At 40.0% G+C, this 17,500-nt stretch overlaps 2 protein-coding genes and 1 long non-coding RNA gene across 3 annotated transcripts in view; 1 reads left to right on the top strand and 2 right to left on the bottom strand.

Annotated features, from left to right (window-relative positions):
* The window catches only part of LOC116053905 (E3 ubiquitin-protein ligase NEURL3), a 6,388-nt gene extending 1,095 nt beyond the window's left edge, over positions 1-5,293 (top strand). Inside the window, exons 2-6 of the mRNA XM_031305124.2 lie at positions 2,245-2,597; positions 3,025-3,184; positions 3,717-3,872; positions 4,367-4,533; positions 4,573-5,293. Coding sequence (XP_031160984.1) covers positions 2,245-2,597; positions 3,025-3,184; positions 3,717-3,872; positions 4,367-4,533; positions 4,573-4,617 — 881 coding nt within the window. The 3' untranslated portion in view covers positions 4,618-5,293. The remainder of the gene's footprint in view (positions 1-2,244; positions 2,598-3,024; positions 3,185-3,716; positions 3,873-4,366; positions 4,534-4,572) is intronic.
* A 364-nt stretch (positions 5,294-5,657) lies between these two features.
* On the bottom strand, positions 5,658-9,221 carry LOC118494598. Its single transcript, XR_004896699.1, has 2 exons — positions 9,192-9,221; positions 5,658-5,796 (listed from the first exon to the last, which is right to left on the bottom strand). It is a non-coding gene; the product is annotated as an uncharacterized LOC118494598 (long non-coding RNA).
* A 6,660-nt stretch (positions 9,222-15,881) lies between these two features.
* Positions 15,882-17,500, bottom strand: part of si:ch211-214j8.12 (uncharacterized protein LOC100000539 homolog) — a 13,755-nt gene continuing 12,136 nt past the window's right edge. The window contains exon 5 of the mRNA XM_031305095.2: positions 15,882-16,213. Coding sequence (XP_031160955.1) covers positions 16,206-16,213 — 8 coding nt within the window. The 3' untranslated portion in view covers positions 15,882-16,205. The remainder of the gene's footprint in view (positions 16,214-17,500) is intronic.

Genomic DNA, 17,500 nt, shown 5'->3' with positions numbered 1-17,500 from the left:
AATAATCTTTGTAACAACCCTTTACTTTGCTGGTCAGGCTGTTCTGGTCCTTCATGGACAGCCAGACACTCTGCAGCCTGCAGCCCACACAGAACAGATAACAGAGAAATGTTATGATTGGAAACAGTGTTCATGTTTGCATGAATGTCAAATCTCCTCCTGCTCCTGAAGTAAAAGCACCTGTTCTACTTTCATTATCACTTGTTTACAGTTTAATCTCCTCATGTATCATCTATAAACTTTCCCGCTGTAGTAAATAAATGATTATTAACGTCCTGTGAATACAGCTCGAGGGTGAAGATACGACGGTTAAGATATGACTCTTTATTATGAGATGGGTTTATTAAATTCTGTCACAGGTGTTAACAAACAGCAGCTAGATAATAAGAGGAAGGATATAGCTTTCTCACTTACAGTCCGGGCCTATTCGCCTGGGTAGCTCAGAGGTGTACTCCTTGGCGCAGCAGCCACAGGTTCAACTCCGAGCTTAATAATCTTTTTACATTTTGGGCCTCATAAAGCCCCAAAATAGTCAGAAAAAGGTCCTTAGCAATCGAAGATAAAAGGGCCTAAAACGTCAGAAAAGGCGTCAAACATTAAAAAAGCAACAGAAACTTTGAAAAAAGCACAAAAAATAGGAGTGTTTGGTGTTTTAAGCCCCCAACGTCTCCTTCCAGACAGCGCTGCCTGGCTGGCCCAAGGATTAGGCAATGGTTAGGGTTAGGGTTAGGGTTAGGGTTGAGGTTAGGGTTAGGGTTAAGGTTAGGGTTAGGTGCCTTGAAGTCAACGGTCGCAGCGCTACCTTGAAGTCGACGTTGGGGGCTTAAAACACCATCGAGCAAAAATAGGTGGGCCAAAATTTGATTGTGACCTGTCCTAAATTGATATGCGGGCCGGATCAAAATGTGACAGGGGCCGGGTTTGGCCCTCAGGCCTTGAGGTTGACACCTGTGCTCTAAAGTGAAAGCATGCTTGCTACTTTCATTCTGACTTGTTTACAGTTCAACCTTGTGTTTAAATCTCTAAAACACTTCACCGCTGTAATAAAGCAATGATTATTAACATCCTGTGTATATATATATATATATATATATATGTGTGATTATATAGAAAAAACATTGTCAGTGTTGTCATAAAGTTACCTCGAGGATGAAGATACGAGGTTAAGATATGACTCTCTATTATGAGATGGGTTTATTATATTCTGTCACAGTTGTTGACAAACAGCAGCTAGATAATGAGAGGAAACGTATTCACTCCGATGGCTTCTGCCAATCCTCTATATTATATTATTTTTAATCCCCTCTTACTGCTTTTTAATCCATTGTTGATTTTATTTCTGATTTTTACTTTCATTCTGACATAACATCCTGTGTGGTCATAAAGTTACCTCAAGGTCTTTATCATGAGTTTGGTTTGTTAAACTATTATTTTTTACGATACAGTAGGTTTATTGCAGGGTCAACGTTGGCTACAGTCCGCACTGTTTCATACAGGCAATATTATTATTTGTCTTTTTCTGTTCTGTACAATAACAACAACACAGCAGCAATTACAACTCACAGTTGTAATTTTTTTGTGCGGATTCTAAATACATCAGTGGTGAGACGGTGAATCTCATGATAAGAAACTGGAGAGCCAATCAGAAGAGCCGTTCACAGCTCATCCCACACATCCTTCCCTCCGACTCCTTAAATGTATCCAAACTCCTAGATCCTGAATCTAAGCTTCTTATTCTTGTCTTCTACTTTCTTGTAAAATACTTTTCCATATTAAAATACAGTTTGTAGCTTCAATTTTACACAAAATGTTGGGTATTTCTTGGTCTTTTTAATGTTTAATGAGGAATATTTACACCTGTAAAAAAAAAAAAAAAAACTATTTCCTCTATTCACTGATTTTATTTAATTTAAGAAATGTGTTTACAGTATTAAACTTGAAAACAGTTTAATCTATTAAATAGAAGATAAATATTTGTGAAATTATGATACATTTCTGAATGTATTTTAACAGTTTAAAAAAAATCTGCAAAAGAAATAAAGAAAATAATGTTTATTCACACTCACAGTGACAGTTACAGTTTTTTTAAATCAATTTCTTTATTGATTCTTGGCGCTCACAGGTAGTACATTACAACGTTTGTTTAACAAGTCCTGTGTCTAACAAAATCTGTAAAAATCAAACGGAATGATTCTGTTACATTACAGTTATTTTTAACAGTGTGTCTCTGTTTTCTCTTTGCAGTTGTTGGGGCGGAGGCGTCCCACAGGTGCAGCCTGTCCTGCCTCGGCCCTCTGACCTTCCACCCTCGCGCCGCGGGCGACAAGGTCCGGCTGAGCCGAAGGTGTTGCCTCGCTGAGAGGACAGACGACACGTTCAAGAACGGCCTGGTGTTCAGCAGCCGCCCGGTGAAGATCCAGGAGAGGCTCCGTCTCAGGGTGGAGAAAGATTTGCGCAGCTGGCACGGCGCCCTGCGCGTGGGCTTCACCACCGTCCCGCCCACGGCCAGATCTCTGCCGCTCCCCGTCATGGCCATCCCCGACCTCACCGATGTCCCAGGCCACTGGGCTTTCCCTGTGAATGAATCCCTCTGCAAGGTACGGGTGCAACGCTACGTCCATCTGAATCCACATATCGATTCACTTACATTTTATTCATGGTGTCAAATCACAACAGGGGCCCTATCTGGCACCCGGCGCAGCGCAAAGCCCAACACAAGGGTGTTTGGTGTTTTAAGCCCCCAACTTCGTCTTCCGGGCAGCGCGAGCAGGGAGGAGAGATTTTCAGATCAGTTTCTTCTCCTGAAAATCTCTCCTTCCTGCTCAGCAAATCCGCCATCACAATAGGAATGCGCCGAGGTACAAACGCGCCTGGCTGGGCTTATGTATCGCCTCGTATCGGTCGCAGGCCCCTGACGTGAATCAAATCGGAATTGCATCGTGGCAGACTTTGTGATATCAGTAAATATTGTATCATTTTCCAAAATATGGTGATAAAACGTGTGATTTACCATCCTACTGCCAGGCGGGTTCGGAGCTGCAGTTCTGGGTCTCTCACGGAGGCTCCGTGTACGTCTCCAGCAACAACACCAAGGCGCACAAGCTGCTGACGGGGGTGGACCTCAGCCGGCCGCTGTGGGCCATGATCGATGTCTACGGGCAGACGAGCTCCATTTTTCTCCTGGGTAGGTGCTCTATTAATAACGATGATGTAATGTTTTGCTGTGCAACGTTTAAAGTGCAGCCGGTTTTTCTCGTTCTGGTTTATTTCACATGCACTGACAATGCCGAGTGATTGTTTGAATAAGAGCAGCAAAGATGATTCGAATAGTTGTCAACTGTTCAAATTAAACGCCCACTGTTTTGATATTCCGTTTATCAGTTTGAGTCATTTTTTTAGAGAAAAAGAAGGCAAGATCCTCTGTTTCCAGCTTGTTAAATGTGAATATGTTCTAGTCTCTTCTCTCCTCTGTGACAGTAAACTGAATATCTTTGAGTTTTGTACAAAACAAGACATTTGAGGACGTCATCTTGGGCTTTTTGGGAAACACTGATCCACGTTTCACCATTTTCAGACATTTTAGAGACCAAACAACTAGTCCATTAATCCAGAAAATAATCGACAGATTAATTGACGATGAAAATAATCATTAGTTGCAGCGCTAGTTTAAATGTTATAAAAAAGAAATGATTAAATGCCTCTACTCTTTGCTGCAGGCTCAGAGAAAAGGGAGCTGCTTTACACCAGACGGTCCTGTCCTGCACCTGAACGCCTCACCTCGCCTCACCTCGACAACCGCTACAGTTTGTCTCGAGTCTCGAGCCTCTGTGGAAACAGCGATGAATGCATCTCCCTTCTGGAAGGCCCAGCAGGTAAGAAAAGTTTGTTTTTTTAATACATTTTCGGTCCTTTATTGACGTCCCATATTTTCTGATATAAATTTTTTTTGAAAACAGGTCAAATTTGACCTGAGGACAACATGAGAGTTAAAAAATGGTCAGGACTTTTTTTTGAAAACACGGTTTACTCCGTAGGATTATAATGTAAAACAGACGCTGGCAGCTTTAAAAAAGACGCCAAGTGTGAACATAGCCTTACTGCTATTCTGGAAGTATTTCATATCTGGATAAAAAAAATATGAAGCCCTCCACACAAAAAATAAGGTCTACCCCATTTCCAAGTTGTGACTCGGTTTCCTAATCCAAACAAAGATTGTAGCCTTAAATTACATACAAGCTAGATTTCTAAAAAGTTGTATCACAAGCCGTTTGGTTAGGTTTAGGCAGGTTTTGGAGGACTTGTTGGTTTTGAGAGAAACTATCTGTGATGTCAGTCTTGTAACTGTGATGTTTGTCTTTGATCGCAGGTGGAGGCTGCGTGTCAGACTGCGTGGTGTGCATGGAGGAACAGGCCAGAATCACTCTGCCTTGCGGCCACCGCTGTTTGTGTAACGCATGCGCCTCCAGAGTCTTGGAGGACTTTGGCACGTGCCCGCTGTGCCGACACCAGATCAGAGCTCCGTTGGAGGAGAGGAGGTCAATGATCGCTGACATCCGGCAGGAATCCGGATGATCGCTGACATCCGGCAGGATTCACCAAAAAACAAGCTACCAATGACTGTAACGCAGGAAACACTTTGAGGAGCAGCGACCTAACGAGTCCTGGTTGCCGCAGCGATTGAAGCCGAGCCAGGAACCCTTGTTCACATGTCATTCAACTCTCTCTTCCATAGATATACATTAGCCTATATACGTAGATAGCGCTTTGGCCGCTGCTGTTTATGAGAACGGACGCCAATTTTAGAAATTCGGACGTTCTGCACCTTCTAATGCATGTTTGTCCATGGAGGCAGAAGGTTTATCCACAATTAAAATTAACATTTCTTGCTGAATTTCCAAACGATTTTAAGCCGTTTGCTAACCCTAACCCTAACCCTATGTATCTGTGATAGATGCAGGTTTTCAAAAACCAAAATATTGTATCTTGTGTAGATACTGTAGTAACAGTACGCAGCTCTTTTCCACAGATATGTATGTATATATATATATACATATATATACATAGGCCTACATAGATACCGCATTATTATGGAACCCACCGCAGTTCCAGAGAAGACCCGCCCTTCAATAGCATTTGCGTGCTACAATTGGCCAGGCATCCATGCCCTAACCCTATCCCTTGACCAATCAGCTCTCCTAACCTTAACTACTTGAGGTCCGTGCCTAAACCCCAACCAATCGGGCTGCTTCGTAGGGCGGATCTTGTGTGTTCCACAAATAAATCATCATTTCTCGCTAAATTACAAACCGATTTTCAAATGCCAGACATGTTGTCATGATACAGGATACTTGGTTAAATTAAAAATGTGGGTTTTTAAACAAAAATATCTCATCTTGTGTAGGTAGTTACAGCACGCGGCTTTAAGCCTTAATATAATTTAAACTGCCGCTTCACTGACATTAATGGCAAACATTCTAGTTGCTAATTACTTAAATTAAAAACACTTTACCCGACACAACCCAGCGTTAGCTTAATTCAGTATCAGGACTTTCTCTTAACTTTATGTTAGCTTAAAATAAGTATCACAGTTACCTCTTATGAAGTTAATTTGAACATGTTGGTGACAGTAAGATATTGTAAAACACGTTTTTATCAGCAAAATGTTTTCCATGATTCTTAGTTTTGGCATTTCATTCGCATGGACATCCAAAAGTCTTTTTCTATGAGTTGTTATGGCGATAACGGGGACAGATGTCCGTCTCAAGCCTGAGGCGGTATATCTACCTCTATATATATCTATGCTCTCTTCCTTCGTATGTAAATGATGTACAGCGTGTGTATATGAGTATTTTCTTCATCATGTAAGAGAAAGTGTGAAACTTTACTGCTGAAAAACTGCACTTTTATTGTGATTGTTAAACGAGAAAAAAAGGCAAACATGAAACATTTTGGTGAAGACAATCTATGACAAATATGTTTTGCACTTATTTACATTCACTGCACTGTATATTTTGCCTTATTGATGTAAATCTTAAATTTATTTTTGTTCTCTGAAAATTATATTTTTTATATTTGATTGTTAAAATAAAATGCATTACATCTATCACCGTGTTCTCTTTTCTGTTCTTATTTTAGTTGATTGTGATGTTTTATCTAAACTAAAATGTGTTTTATACCAATTCCTAAAACTTCTGTCTATCAGCTTATAAATATGAATATGTATTTCTTAGTCTCGCATCGCCAGCTCTGTCTCCACAGAGCTGTGGAGTAAGGTCTGGCTTCACCACAGATGCATTCTGGGATAGGAGAGAAAACGCTCTGGGTTGTTTGCATTTCTTTAAACCAATCACAATCGTCTTGGGCGGCGCTAAGCTCCGGACGCAGCGACGGTGGCTCTGCTAAATAGTCTCAGGAAGGAACTTGTTTTGGTGGAACATTTGCACCCCGCAAAAGAAAACGCCACATACAATATTAAATGAAGTTAACTGTTGACACAATACAGTAATGTGAGCTATTTAAATTAGCTGATACATGATTAAACCTCATTAGATCTTACCAGTGTATCTCCGTGTGTTCTTCGTCCACAGCAATCCCACCAATCAGTCCCAAAACGTCCCAGTTAGAGAGGAAATGCCCTCAACATATTCTGTATAAATCTTTACAGTCATTCCCTGAAAGAACCAAGCAGGCCTGCCTTGTTGCACGATCCAAATTTTCTCCAAAACTTGACATTTTCAGCGTGTAGCTCGCTAGCTCAAAGGTTGTTGTTTCCTGAAGCCAAGGGATTTTGAGAACGGCAACACACGGAGACGACACACAGGATGGCACAGGATGTCAAGCTTTATCCAGGAAATGTTCTTCCGTTGATCCAGACTAGTGAACATTAATTCAAGAAGACTGGGATCAGGGTTTGTGAGTGACGGCAGGATTTGACTCTGACAAGTAAAGGACCTGGAATGCTGTGATATGCTGCCGGTGACAAGTGACATTATGAATAATCATGATTCAACAATAGAGCTGCAAAGATCAATCGGTCCCAAAACGTCCCAGTTAGAGAGGAAATGCCCTCAACATATTCTTTGTAAATATTTACAATCATTCCCTGAAAGAACCAAGCAGGTCTGCCTTGTTGCACCATCCAAATTTACTTCAAAACTTGCCAGTTTCAGCGTGTAGCTCGCTAGCTCGAAGGTTGTTGTTGTTTCCTCGAAGAGAACGGAGTTTGAGAACGGCAACAAAGAGATAACTTTTATTTTGATCCGACAGCTAAAACTGTAAACAAGTAATAATGAAACTAGCCACTTGTTGCACTTTCACATTTGAGGAACCTTCTGAAGATTTCCTGCTCCATAGTTACAAGTATACAAATAATTATTATAAAAGTTAAGTCAGGAGATTTGTTAATTGATTAACGAGTACTTTAATCTTTGTCAAAGCTCCTGGTGCAACCTGAGCAATGATTAGTGAGTGTAGGTTCAGTTTCATCAGCGATCTATCTGATTTCTGTCATGTATTGTGTTTATTTTCAAAATTACAAATCATTCTTTGCAGCATGAATAATATGCTCTTATCTAAAATAACATGCTCTTAGTTTGAGCGTGACCGTCTCTACTCAAGGTCCACTTCTTCTGTCAAATCGTCAGTTATTGAAATCAAGAAGTCTCATTTAATAACAGTTGTTTAGGAATATATATTAATGTTTGTTGTGTGAGCCAGGCGTGCAGAAAACTGTTAAAAATATTCTGGCCTAAAAGACTTTAAGAAGTTATTAATAACCTGGAGACTTTACCTTTGATTGTCATGTTGTTGTGAACAGTTGTGACAGAATTTGATAATCCAATCTCATCATAAAGAGTAATTTATTGACTCCATGGTCTGTTGATCCTCGAGCTGTTTTCACAGGATGTTAATAATCATTTATTTACCACAGCGGTAAAGTTAATTAGAGATTTAAACACGAGGTTAAACTGTAAAGAAGTCAGAATGAAAGTATCACAGAGGTGCTTTCACTTTGGAGGAGCGGGTGAAGCCATTCATGCAAAGATGAACTGAACAACTTGTCTGTTAGTGACAGAAGCCAAACAATTACAGGTTCAAAGAAACAGGTTTAATATCCTGTGTCGCTGTCGCCACTGCTATGCACCTGTAACCCAGTCAAGGAAAGTTTTCATTTTTATTTATTTATTGTTTACACCTCAATATCATTTCTTTTGATTATTGTAGTCCATAAAGGGACTTTCATAGTTTTTCCTATGTTCAATATTTTGCATGTATCCTCTGTTATAATAATAAATACATATATTCAGTTAACACTTTTGCAAGGCACTGTGTCTGTGTCACATTCTCATTAGGGCCTGAACCCCCTAAACTTTAAGGTCTGATCCTAGAATCGCCCCTGGTTGTAACATTCAGCAATTTTAGTTGCTTACGTTTCAATTTGGGTTCTAATCTGCGCCATGAAATGACCACCTTCTTCTCTGGGGACTAGAATGGGTATCCATCCTCTACTGGGGACTACCAACGTTAAACTCCCCAACCGTCTCCTGCTCTCCATCTGACAGATCAGATAGAGACTCAGCCAAAGGCGGGAGTCTGGCACAACCTCCTCTGATTGGCCAACACTATGTTTCTGTTAACCCTTTCCTTGACGGGGTTATGGCAGCAGCGACACAGGATATTAAACCTGTTTCAAGCCCTTTGAACCTGTAATTGTTTGTCCAAGTTCACTAACTTGAAGCACCACAATTTATTTAAAAAAGATTGAAGAAATTTAGGGCTTGAGCTCCCCTAAAAAAGGTTCTATAATCGCCCATGCATTAAACGATTGATTGATTAAATATTGAATGAAGAAAATAACCAGGCAGATGAATCAATAATTAAAAATCACTGTTAGTTGCAGCCATATTTGAAAGCGGGGGATATTAAAAGAGCCGACATGATAAAGCAAAATCAAGTAAAGAAACAGAAAGTTAGGAGAGAAATAAAATCAACAATGGATTAAAAAACAGTAAGAGGGGGTTAAAAATAATATAATATAGAGGATTGGCAGAAGCCATCGGAGTGAATACGTTTCCTCTCATTATCTAGCTGCTGTTTGTCAACAACTGTGACAGAATATAATAAACCAATAATAAAGAGTCATATCTTAACTTTATGACAACACTGACAATGTTTTATCTATATAATCACACATATATATATATATATATATATATATATATATACACAGGATGTTAATAATCATTGCTTTATTACAGCGGTGAAGTGTTTTAGAGATTTAAACACAAGGTTGAACTGTAAACAAGTCAGAATGAAAGTAGCAAGCATGCTTTCACTTTAGATCAGGGGTCTTCAACGTTTTTTAAGCCAGGGACCCCTTAACTGAAAGAGACACGGAGCAGGGACCCCCTGCTACACATATTGTATGAAATGAAAATAATTGTATATATATATATATATATATATATATATCTTGATACTGCACTTTTCATATGGCTCTTTGTAGCATTACCTATTTAGAGCTAATGTACTTATACTTACTACTTGTTGTCTGGAGTTTGCACCTTCAAGGTTGAACGCACTTAATTGTAAGTCGCTTTGGATAAAAGCGTCAGCTAAATGACATGTAATGTAATGTAAAAATGAAGTTGCATATTAAACTGGGCCTACGATAACGTGAAGGGCGGCCTAAAGCCTTTATATGTGCCTTTTTAGTGTATAGAACACTAAGCTATTAAAACATGAATTGTTGGCATGATTTTATAAATCATCTTTTAATGTAAAACATACATGTGGCACAGTGAATCCTTAGAATGAACTGTATCTGTGGATCTTAGTGACCTATGGGCCAGTACGCCTATCGCCAGTTGGGGGGGGGGGGGGTTCACAAGTTGAAGCTGATTTATATTTGCTAATAATGTTGCAAATAATATGTTGGATTCATATTAAGATATTTTAATTTTCGTGGAAACTTTCATAAACATAATAATTTGGCGTCCCCTCTGCAGTAACTCTGAGGACCCCCTAAGGGTCCCGGACCCCCTGTTGAAGATCTCTGCTTTAGAGCACGCGTGTCAAACTCAAGGCCTGAGGCCTTGTCACATTCTGATCCGGCCCGCATATCAATGTAGGACGGTTCACAATAAAGTTTTCACCTATTTCTGCTCAATGTTGTTTTAAGCCCCCAACGTTGACTTCAAGGCACCTAACCCTAACCCTAACCCGTTTTAACCCTAACCCGTTTTAACCCTAACCCTAACCATTGCCTAATCCTAGTGCCTTCCAGGCAGCGCTGTCTAAGAGGAGACGTTGGGGGCTTAAAACATCATCGGGCAAAAATAAGTGGGCCAAAATTTGATTGTGAGTCTATTTTTTTGTGCTTTTTTCAATGTTTTTGACACCTTTTCTGACGTTTAAGGCCCTTTTTTATGCTTTACGCGCTTTTTAAAATGTGTTTTTTTAACGTTTCTTGTCGCTTTTGTCTTCGATGGCTAAGGACCTTTTTGCGACTTTTATGGGGCTTTATGAGAACTTTTTAGATTTTAGATTATTTTTTGGGGCATTATAGGCCTTTATTTATGTATATAGGACAGCTGAAGACATGAAAGGGGAAAGAGAGGGGGAGCAACATGCAGCAAAAGGCTGCAGTCGAACCTGCGGCCGCTGCACAGTAAATCTATGTAAGTGGGCGGCTGCTCTACAAGGTGAGCTACCCAGGCGACTAAGCCCAGACTGTAAGTGAGAAAGCTATATGAGACACGCAATAATACAGTCAAAATATGACTTTTTCTCTTAAATAACATCATGTTAATAAACTCTACACCTCTGGCCCCTGATGTGATTCACATTTTCCATTCTGGCCCTTATTAGAGTTGAGTTTGACCCCCCTGCTTTAGAGGAACAGGTGAATTTTTGCCATCCATGCAAACATGAACACTGTTTGCAGTCATAACAAGGACGAGTTGCAGTAAATGATAACCCACAAACACAAGGACGTATATTTGCAGGTGTGACTCACACATGTAAGCATTAAGCAACTTCTTACTTTATGTAAAGTCTTTTTACTCATCAGTGAGAAGCTGGACATTTCCCGTAAACGTACAGTTTCTAGTTATCTCCTTTATTTCACACTTTACAGCTCTATTATGAATCCTTTATCACAAGTCTTGTTTGATGACCATCTGTTTTACAGCCCTCATGAGAAAAGCCCTGGGCATAAACAACGCACTTCTGTTTTCTATCTCACCTAAGCAGATTTTTATAATCACTTCTGAATGGACAGAACAGCTTTCAGTTAAAAACAAGAAGGAAAATGGGGATGTTTTCATAATCCATGCGCATTTAGCCTTCATAAAAGCTGAGCAGCTGCATTTTGGACAGTTTGAAGACGAAGAAGGGAAGAAGGATGATTCAGACAAGTAAAGTGTAGGAGCCAAAAATAGCAGTTTTTGTTTATATTTACTAGAGATGTTCGGATATCGATAACACTAACTGGGAAAGTTCTGGAGTCCTAGCTTTAGTTGAGCCCACATCATTTTTTTTCTTTAATGTTGACAGGACAGCTAGGTGAGAAAGGGGGGAGAGAGAAGGGGAAGACATGCAGGAAATCGTCACAGGTCGGACTCAAACCCTGGACCTCTGCATCAAGGCATAAACCTCCAAGTATATGTGCGCCTGCTCTACCCACTGAGCCAACCCAGCCACACGAGCCCACATTTTTTGAACCATCTTATCATCTTGTTTCATCTTATTTGATATCATTTCAGAAACTATCAGTATTATTTATTTTACATGATTCACACACATCCTACATTAGCCTACAATGTTTTGGTAGGATCATGACGATGTATTTCTAAAGGTAGGGTAATTGAGTTTAATTGTTATTTTCAAACAAGGAATGCATGGTTCCTGGATCCACAACAACGGATCAAAGGTGCATCGTATAGTATGTCAAAAAAAGGTGATATAAAGTCAGTCAAAAGTCACAACATAGGGGTGTGTGTAGCTCACCTGGTACAGTGTGCACAGTGTACTGAGACTCAGTCCTTGTAGCAGCAGCTGTGGGTTCAATTCCAACCTGCGGCATATCCTTCTCTCCCATTTTATGTCTTATACTGTCATATCAAATAAAAGCGTCAAATGCCAACAAAATAATCTTTAACGAACGTAACGTTTATATATAGTATGTCCTTAAAAAGGTATAGTATAGTATATCGAAAACAAGTCATAAAAAAGTCATATAGTATAAAAAAAAAGTAAAAAAAGTCATAGTATAGCATGTCGAAAACAAGTCATATCAAGTCATAGTATAGTATGTCGAAATCAAAATCAAATCAAAAGAACTTTATTTTTCCCGTGGGGGAACTTCGTTTGTGGTCAGGCACATTCAACCACAACATACAACAATACATAGTCCGTATTAATCATACCAGAGAATAAATAAATGCTAAATATTAAAAGAAACTAAAAAGCCTGAGCGTCGGAGTAGTGGGTAGGGAGAATAGTTCAAAGTCTGGATCGATCGATGGGGGGGTGGTTATTGTTTGTTCAACAGTCTGATGGATGCTGGCACCAAGGTCGAAAAAAGTCATATAAAGTCATATAAAGTCATAGTATAACTATCATGAAAAAAAGTCATGAAGACGTCATAGTACAGGAGAGTGGCTCACCTGGTAGATTGTGTGCTCCATGTACTGAGGCTCAGTCTTTGCAGCAGCAGCCCTGGGTTCAATTCCAACCTGCGTCTCTTTGCTGCACATCATTCCTCCTCCCCCTCCCTTCTATTAGGTCTTATGCTGTCCTATCAAATAAAGACCTTAAATGCCCCAAAAAACTCATGCATATCTTTATATATATATATATATATATATAGAGAGAGAGAGAGAGAGAGAGAGAGAGAGAGAGAGAGAGAGAGGGAGAGAGAGGGGAAAAAGTCACATTATAGTTTGTCATAAAAAGTCATAAAAAAATCATATGTGTCATAGAATGTGTTATAATTTGGTTAACTCTAATTAGGCAGAACAGGATTAGAAAAACTATTCTTCTTTGCTCAGCTCTTGACATTGCAGGGCTTTCTAGTGATAGATAGATAGATAGATAGATAGATAGATAGATAGATAGATAGATGGTGATCTCTCTCTCTTTCTCAGAATAAACCCATTTATAAACACATTAGACTGTTCAGTCTGACAGATAAAACCGGTGCAGCTCATCACTATCAACATGCTCAGCGCCATCCACAGGAAATGCAACCACATTGTGTCGTACAACAGCAGCTCCAGGCAAACTGCAATATGCCTCTGGGGCCACAAGGTGGCGCCAAATAACCACAAACTAATGCACAGTCTGCTGAGGAGGTGAAGGATCATTTTAAAGACCTCATGTTATACTCATTTTCAGGTTCATAATTGTATTTAGAGGTTATATCAGAATACATTTACATGGTTTAATTTTCAAAAAACACCATATTTTTGTTGTACTGCACATTGCTGCAGCTCCTCTTTTCACCCTGTGTGTTGAGCTCTCTGTTTTAGCTACAGAGTGAGACCTCTCAGTGCTGTAACATCTTTGTTGGGAGGAGCACATGCTCAGTACCTAGGTAAGGACTACTAGCCAGTCAGAAGCAGAGTATGAGGGCGTGCCCTGACAGTACCTAGGTAAGGACTACTAGCCAGTCAGAAGCAGAGTATGAGGGCGTGCCATGCTAGCAGCTAGGTGAGCATTATAACGTGTGTTCCAAAGTGACCACGTTTGTCTCTGAAGTAAAGGCTGGACTACAATAGAGCTGTTTGGAGCAGTTTGTGAACAGTGTTTTCTGTTGGAGATGGTAAGTCCCTTTGGGGTGGACTTTGGGTTTTTTCACTTTGTAAACCTATAACATGCACAAAAAATGTATAACACGATAAAGGAAAGGGAAAAAGCATAATATGAGCCCTTTAATACATCCTTGGAAGGATCAGAGAGCTCCACAGTGTGGTAGCCAAAGTGAAAATCCCGTTCATTTATTCTCTGTAAGGATTTAGATATCAGCCATAATGTCTAAACCATCCGAAGGTTTCTGCTCCTGTAGAAGCCAGAAGTCCGGATATGAAATCAACCTGGTTTTAAGTACAACATGTTTAATTCGCGAGTGTCATGGAGAAGTACTACACTACCCACAATCCTCAGAAACACGATAGTCAACAGAGTTATTTCAAACACTGTGGAGATGACACGGCTTGTAATAACATGTTTTGATTTGAGACAAATATTGAGCACATATTGCAAAAACATTCTGTAAAAATCAATCTGTCTGAATTTATTTACAAATACACCAAAAGTTACAGAGTTGTATCATACAAGCTGAGATACTTGTGTAAAAAGTGTGCATTGTATTTTTATTTGAATGCTTTAAAGCATTATGCAATAGGAGTGGGACTCACCAGAGGCCTCACCATACCATATTATTACAAAATTTATGTCATGATACGATATTAATGTGATTTTATACATATTGTGGATTTCAGCGATATATTGCATTTTATTTAGTTTTTCCCCCATCATTATCAACATGTTTGTAGTACTCCCTAATTTCCACCGGGACAGCTCCGGCGGTCCCAGCCCTCCGGAGCAGATACGCAGAGCTTCTATTTTTGCCGGACGCCGGAGAGCTCCGCAGCAATTCAGCACACGGCAGATAGTGCAGGACAGGAAGTAGAGCACAGAAGCAAAATAAAAATCTGGTTAATTTTCAAAATAAAATCCAGCGTGCTCACGGCGGATCATATTTCCCTGCACTACACCTTGAAAACACAGCTCAGAGTAGTTTCCCCTCTACTCCTCTGGATGGAAACTAACTGGTGGTGGTTTTGTGGTTCTGTTCTACGTGAATTCGTGAGATCTCGTGGGTCCTCGTGACTACAGCTGTCAGTCATGGCCGCAGCCGTTACGCAACAAATCCGGACCTGGTGGGTATTTAAGGACGGCGGAGTACGCAGCCGACACGCAGCGGAGCCGGTCCGCAGACGTTCTGCAGTTGGTGGATTTCAGGAGTAAACTTGTAAAAACAAGCAATTGATTTTATCATTCTAGTACCAAAAAGTTAAATTCTGTGTGCAACGTGCAATTTATATAATGAAAGATCGATCACGATACTATGCTGTATATTCAAAAGAAAAAACAAAAAAAACAATTGGCAAAAACCCAAATTAGACCGTGTTTTGAATTTGATTCTTGTTGTTTTTCGTTTCACGTGATTTCATTTTTTGTTAAAAAAAAAAAAAAACAACAATCAAAAAACCCACGTGACTAAGTTAACTCATTGTACACACAGACCTTTTCATTTAATTAGAGATGCACCGAATCCAGGATTTGGCTTCAGATTCGGCTGAATATTGGGCTTTTTGACGGAGCTCGGTTTCTGCCGAACCTTAGAATTTTTTCCCACCGAACCCTACGCTTGCACTGGTCGCCGTAATGACGGCGCCGTTGATTACGGGAAGGTGTTTACGTAGGTGGAGCGTTTAATGCAGTAGGCTGTGAGAAAGTGAAAATGGAACTTGTGAGCAGAAAAAGTGTAGTTTGGCAGTACTTTCAGTCAAAAGAAGACCATTCAAGTCCAGCTACATGTTCAATTTACAATGCTGATTAGTCTGGTGGTGGCGAGCACCCTAAACTATACACAACATCACCGCTGTTACAACATCTGGTATCAAACATCTGAAAGAATACGAGAGATGAAGGAATCTACAGACAGCAGCCAGAATGCAGCAACTTCAGGTACGGCAAAGGAAGGACAGTCACTGTTTACTTCATTAATGTGTTTACTGTGTTCATGGATTGAGGATGGGACGAGGATTCAGTATTCGGATTCGGCAGAATCTTAACCAGTGGATTCGGTATTCGGCCGAACCTCAAAAATCTGGATTCGGTGACTCCCTAATGACGATAAAATTAATTGTCAAAAATAAAAACTGGGAGGTTTTTCATTGATTGTTGGTTTGATTCTGACATCAGAAACGTGGTTGTTTCTGTTTCCGGTTTGAAACAAATAACACACATACGTATTTTTCATTTTCTAATTAAAAATGAAAAACTAATTATTCAATAATACTCGGATACTTTATCCACCACCCCCCCCCCCATCATCATTTACATTTAAAAGGGTTGTAAATCCACTTTCTTTTCAACCGCGCTGCTCCTGTTTTTGGAAGCTGCTCGTCTCTCCACTACGACCGAGGCGGGTATGGCTGCAGCCTGGAGCGTCCCATGTCAAGCCGTCCCGTCTCACGCCGAGCGTGTCCAACGGTAAGTTCAGAGGGTCAAAAATACGAAATCGAATTATTTTCCAGATGGAGATACGGGTAAGTTCATGGGCGTCAGTTTGGTTTGAAATGTGTTGGTGACAGAGACGCAAATTTGGAAGTACATTTCCAGAAGTGCTGGGTACAATGACGCATTCATTTTTTTTTTCTCTTTCGAGCAGGTCATGTTTGAAAGGCGCTGTCCTGTAGCTAATGAATAAAAACGTGGTTTAATGTACGTAAACAATGATCAATGATTACCAAATTTCTCTCTCATATTGCTCCTCATAACCACTGAAAACTGTCAAAAAATCTAACCCAAAGTGCAATTATTATGGACGTTATCTGACATCTGACGCGTTTCTGCTTCACATTTTCAGCAGGGCAGCGGAGCGGTTGTGGGTTGACTCCCCACGGTTCTCATGGGCTTTATAAGTCATAACGTGAAAAAGCTTAACGTGGTTTAATGTACCTAAACAACGATCAATCATCACCACATTTCTGGTTAGATTTTTTGACAGTTTTCAGTGGTTATGAGGAGCAATATGAGAGAGAAATTTGGTAATCAATGATCATTGTTTAGGTACAAGCTTTTTCCTCGCCATAGGCACCAATGAAGAAGAAAATGTTAATGTGAGAACTTAATCGTTGGAATGTGAGGACTTAATCGTTGGATTTCGGTTTAGTTCTTTTGACAGGCTTAAGTGTTCATTATAAGATATGGGCATGAGAAATTTGGTGATGATTGATCGTTGTTTAGGTACATTAAACCACGTTAAGCAGAATGTCCCGACAGGCAGCGTTGTGAACAGAGATGCTTGCAGCCAGCGCAGCAGCAGCAGAGTGTGTGTGTGTGTGTGTGTGTGTGTGTGTGTGTGTGCCTGTGTGTGCCTGCCCTGTGGGGATAGAGATTGCTCTGGATTTTTGGGCATCTGTCGCTCAAGAATTATATGTGTTATGGACTTTTTTTTTTAACTAAATTGAGCTAGAGGTTTTCAAAAAAAAGTGGTGGGTACAAAATGACTTTTGTTGTGTCCCTGATGTTAACGTACATTTGATGAAACCTGCATCAGCGTTGGTTGACATTGTTAGCGAATATTATAACTCTATACCTAGAGCAATTTATGGTTGCAGACAAAGATGGTTTCTTTCTGTGATTTTCCTTAAGGTACACTCAGTGTCTTTAAAAAAAATAAAGTATTAAAGTAGTAAAGTAATTT

The sequence above is a fragment of the Sander lucioperca genome, chromosome 2 (genome assembly GCF_008315115.2).
Source record: "Sander lucioperca isolate FBNREF2018 chromosome 2, SLUC_FBN_1.2, whole genome shotgun sequence".
NCBI lineage: Eukaryota > Metazoa > Chordata > Actinopteri > Perciformes > Percidae > Sander > Sander lucioperca.
This window is presented reverse-complemented; position numbering and strand designations above follow the sequence as displayed.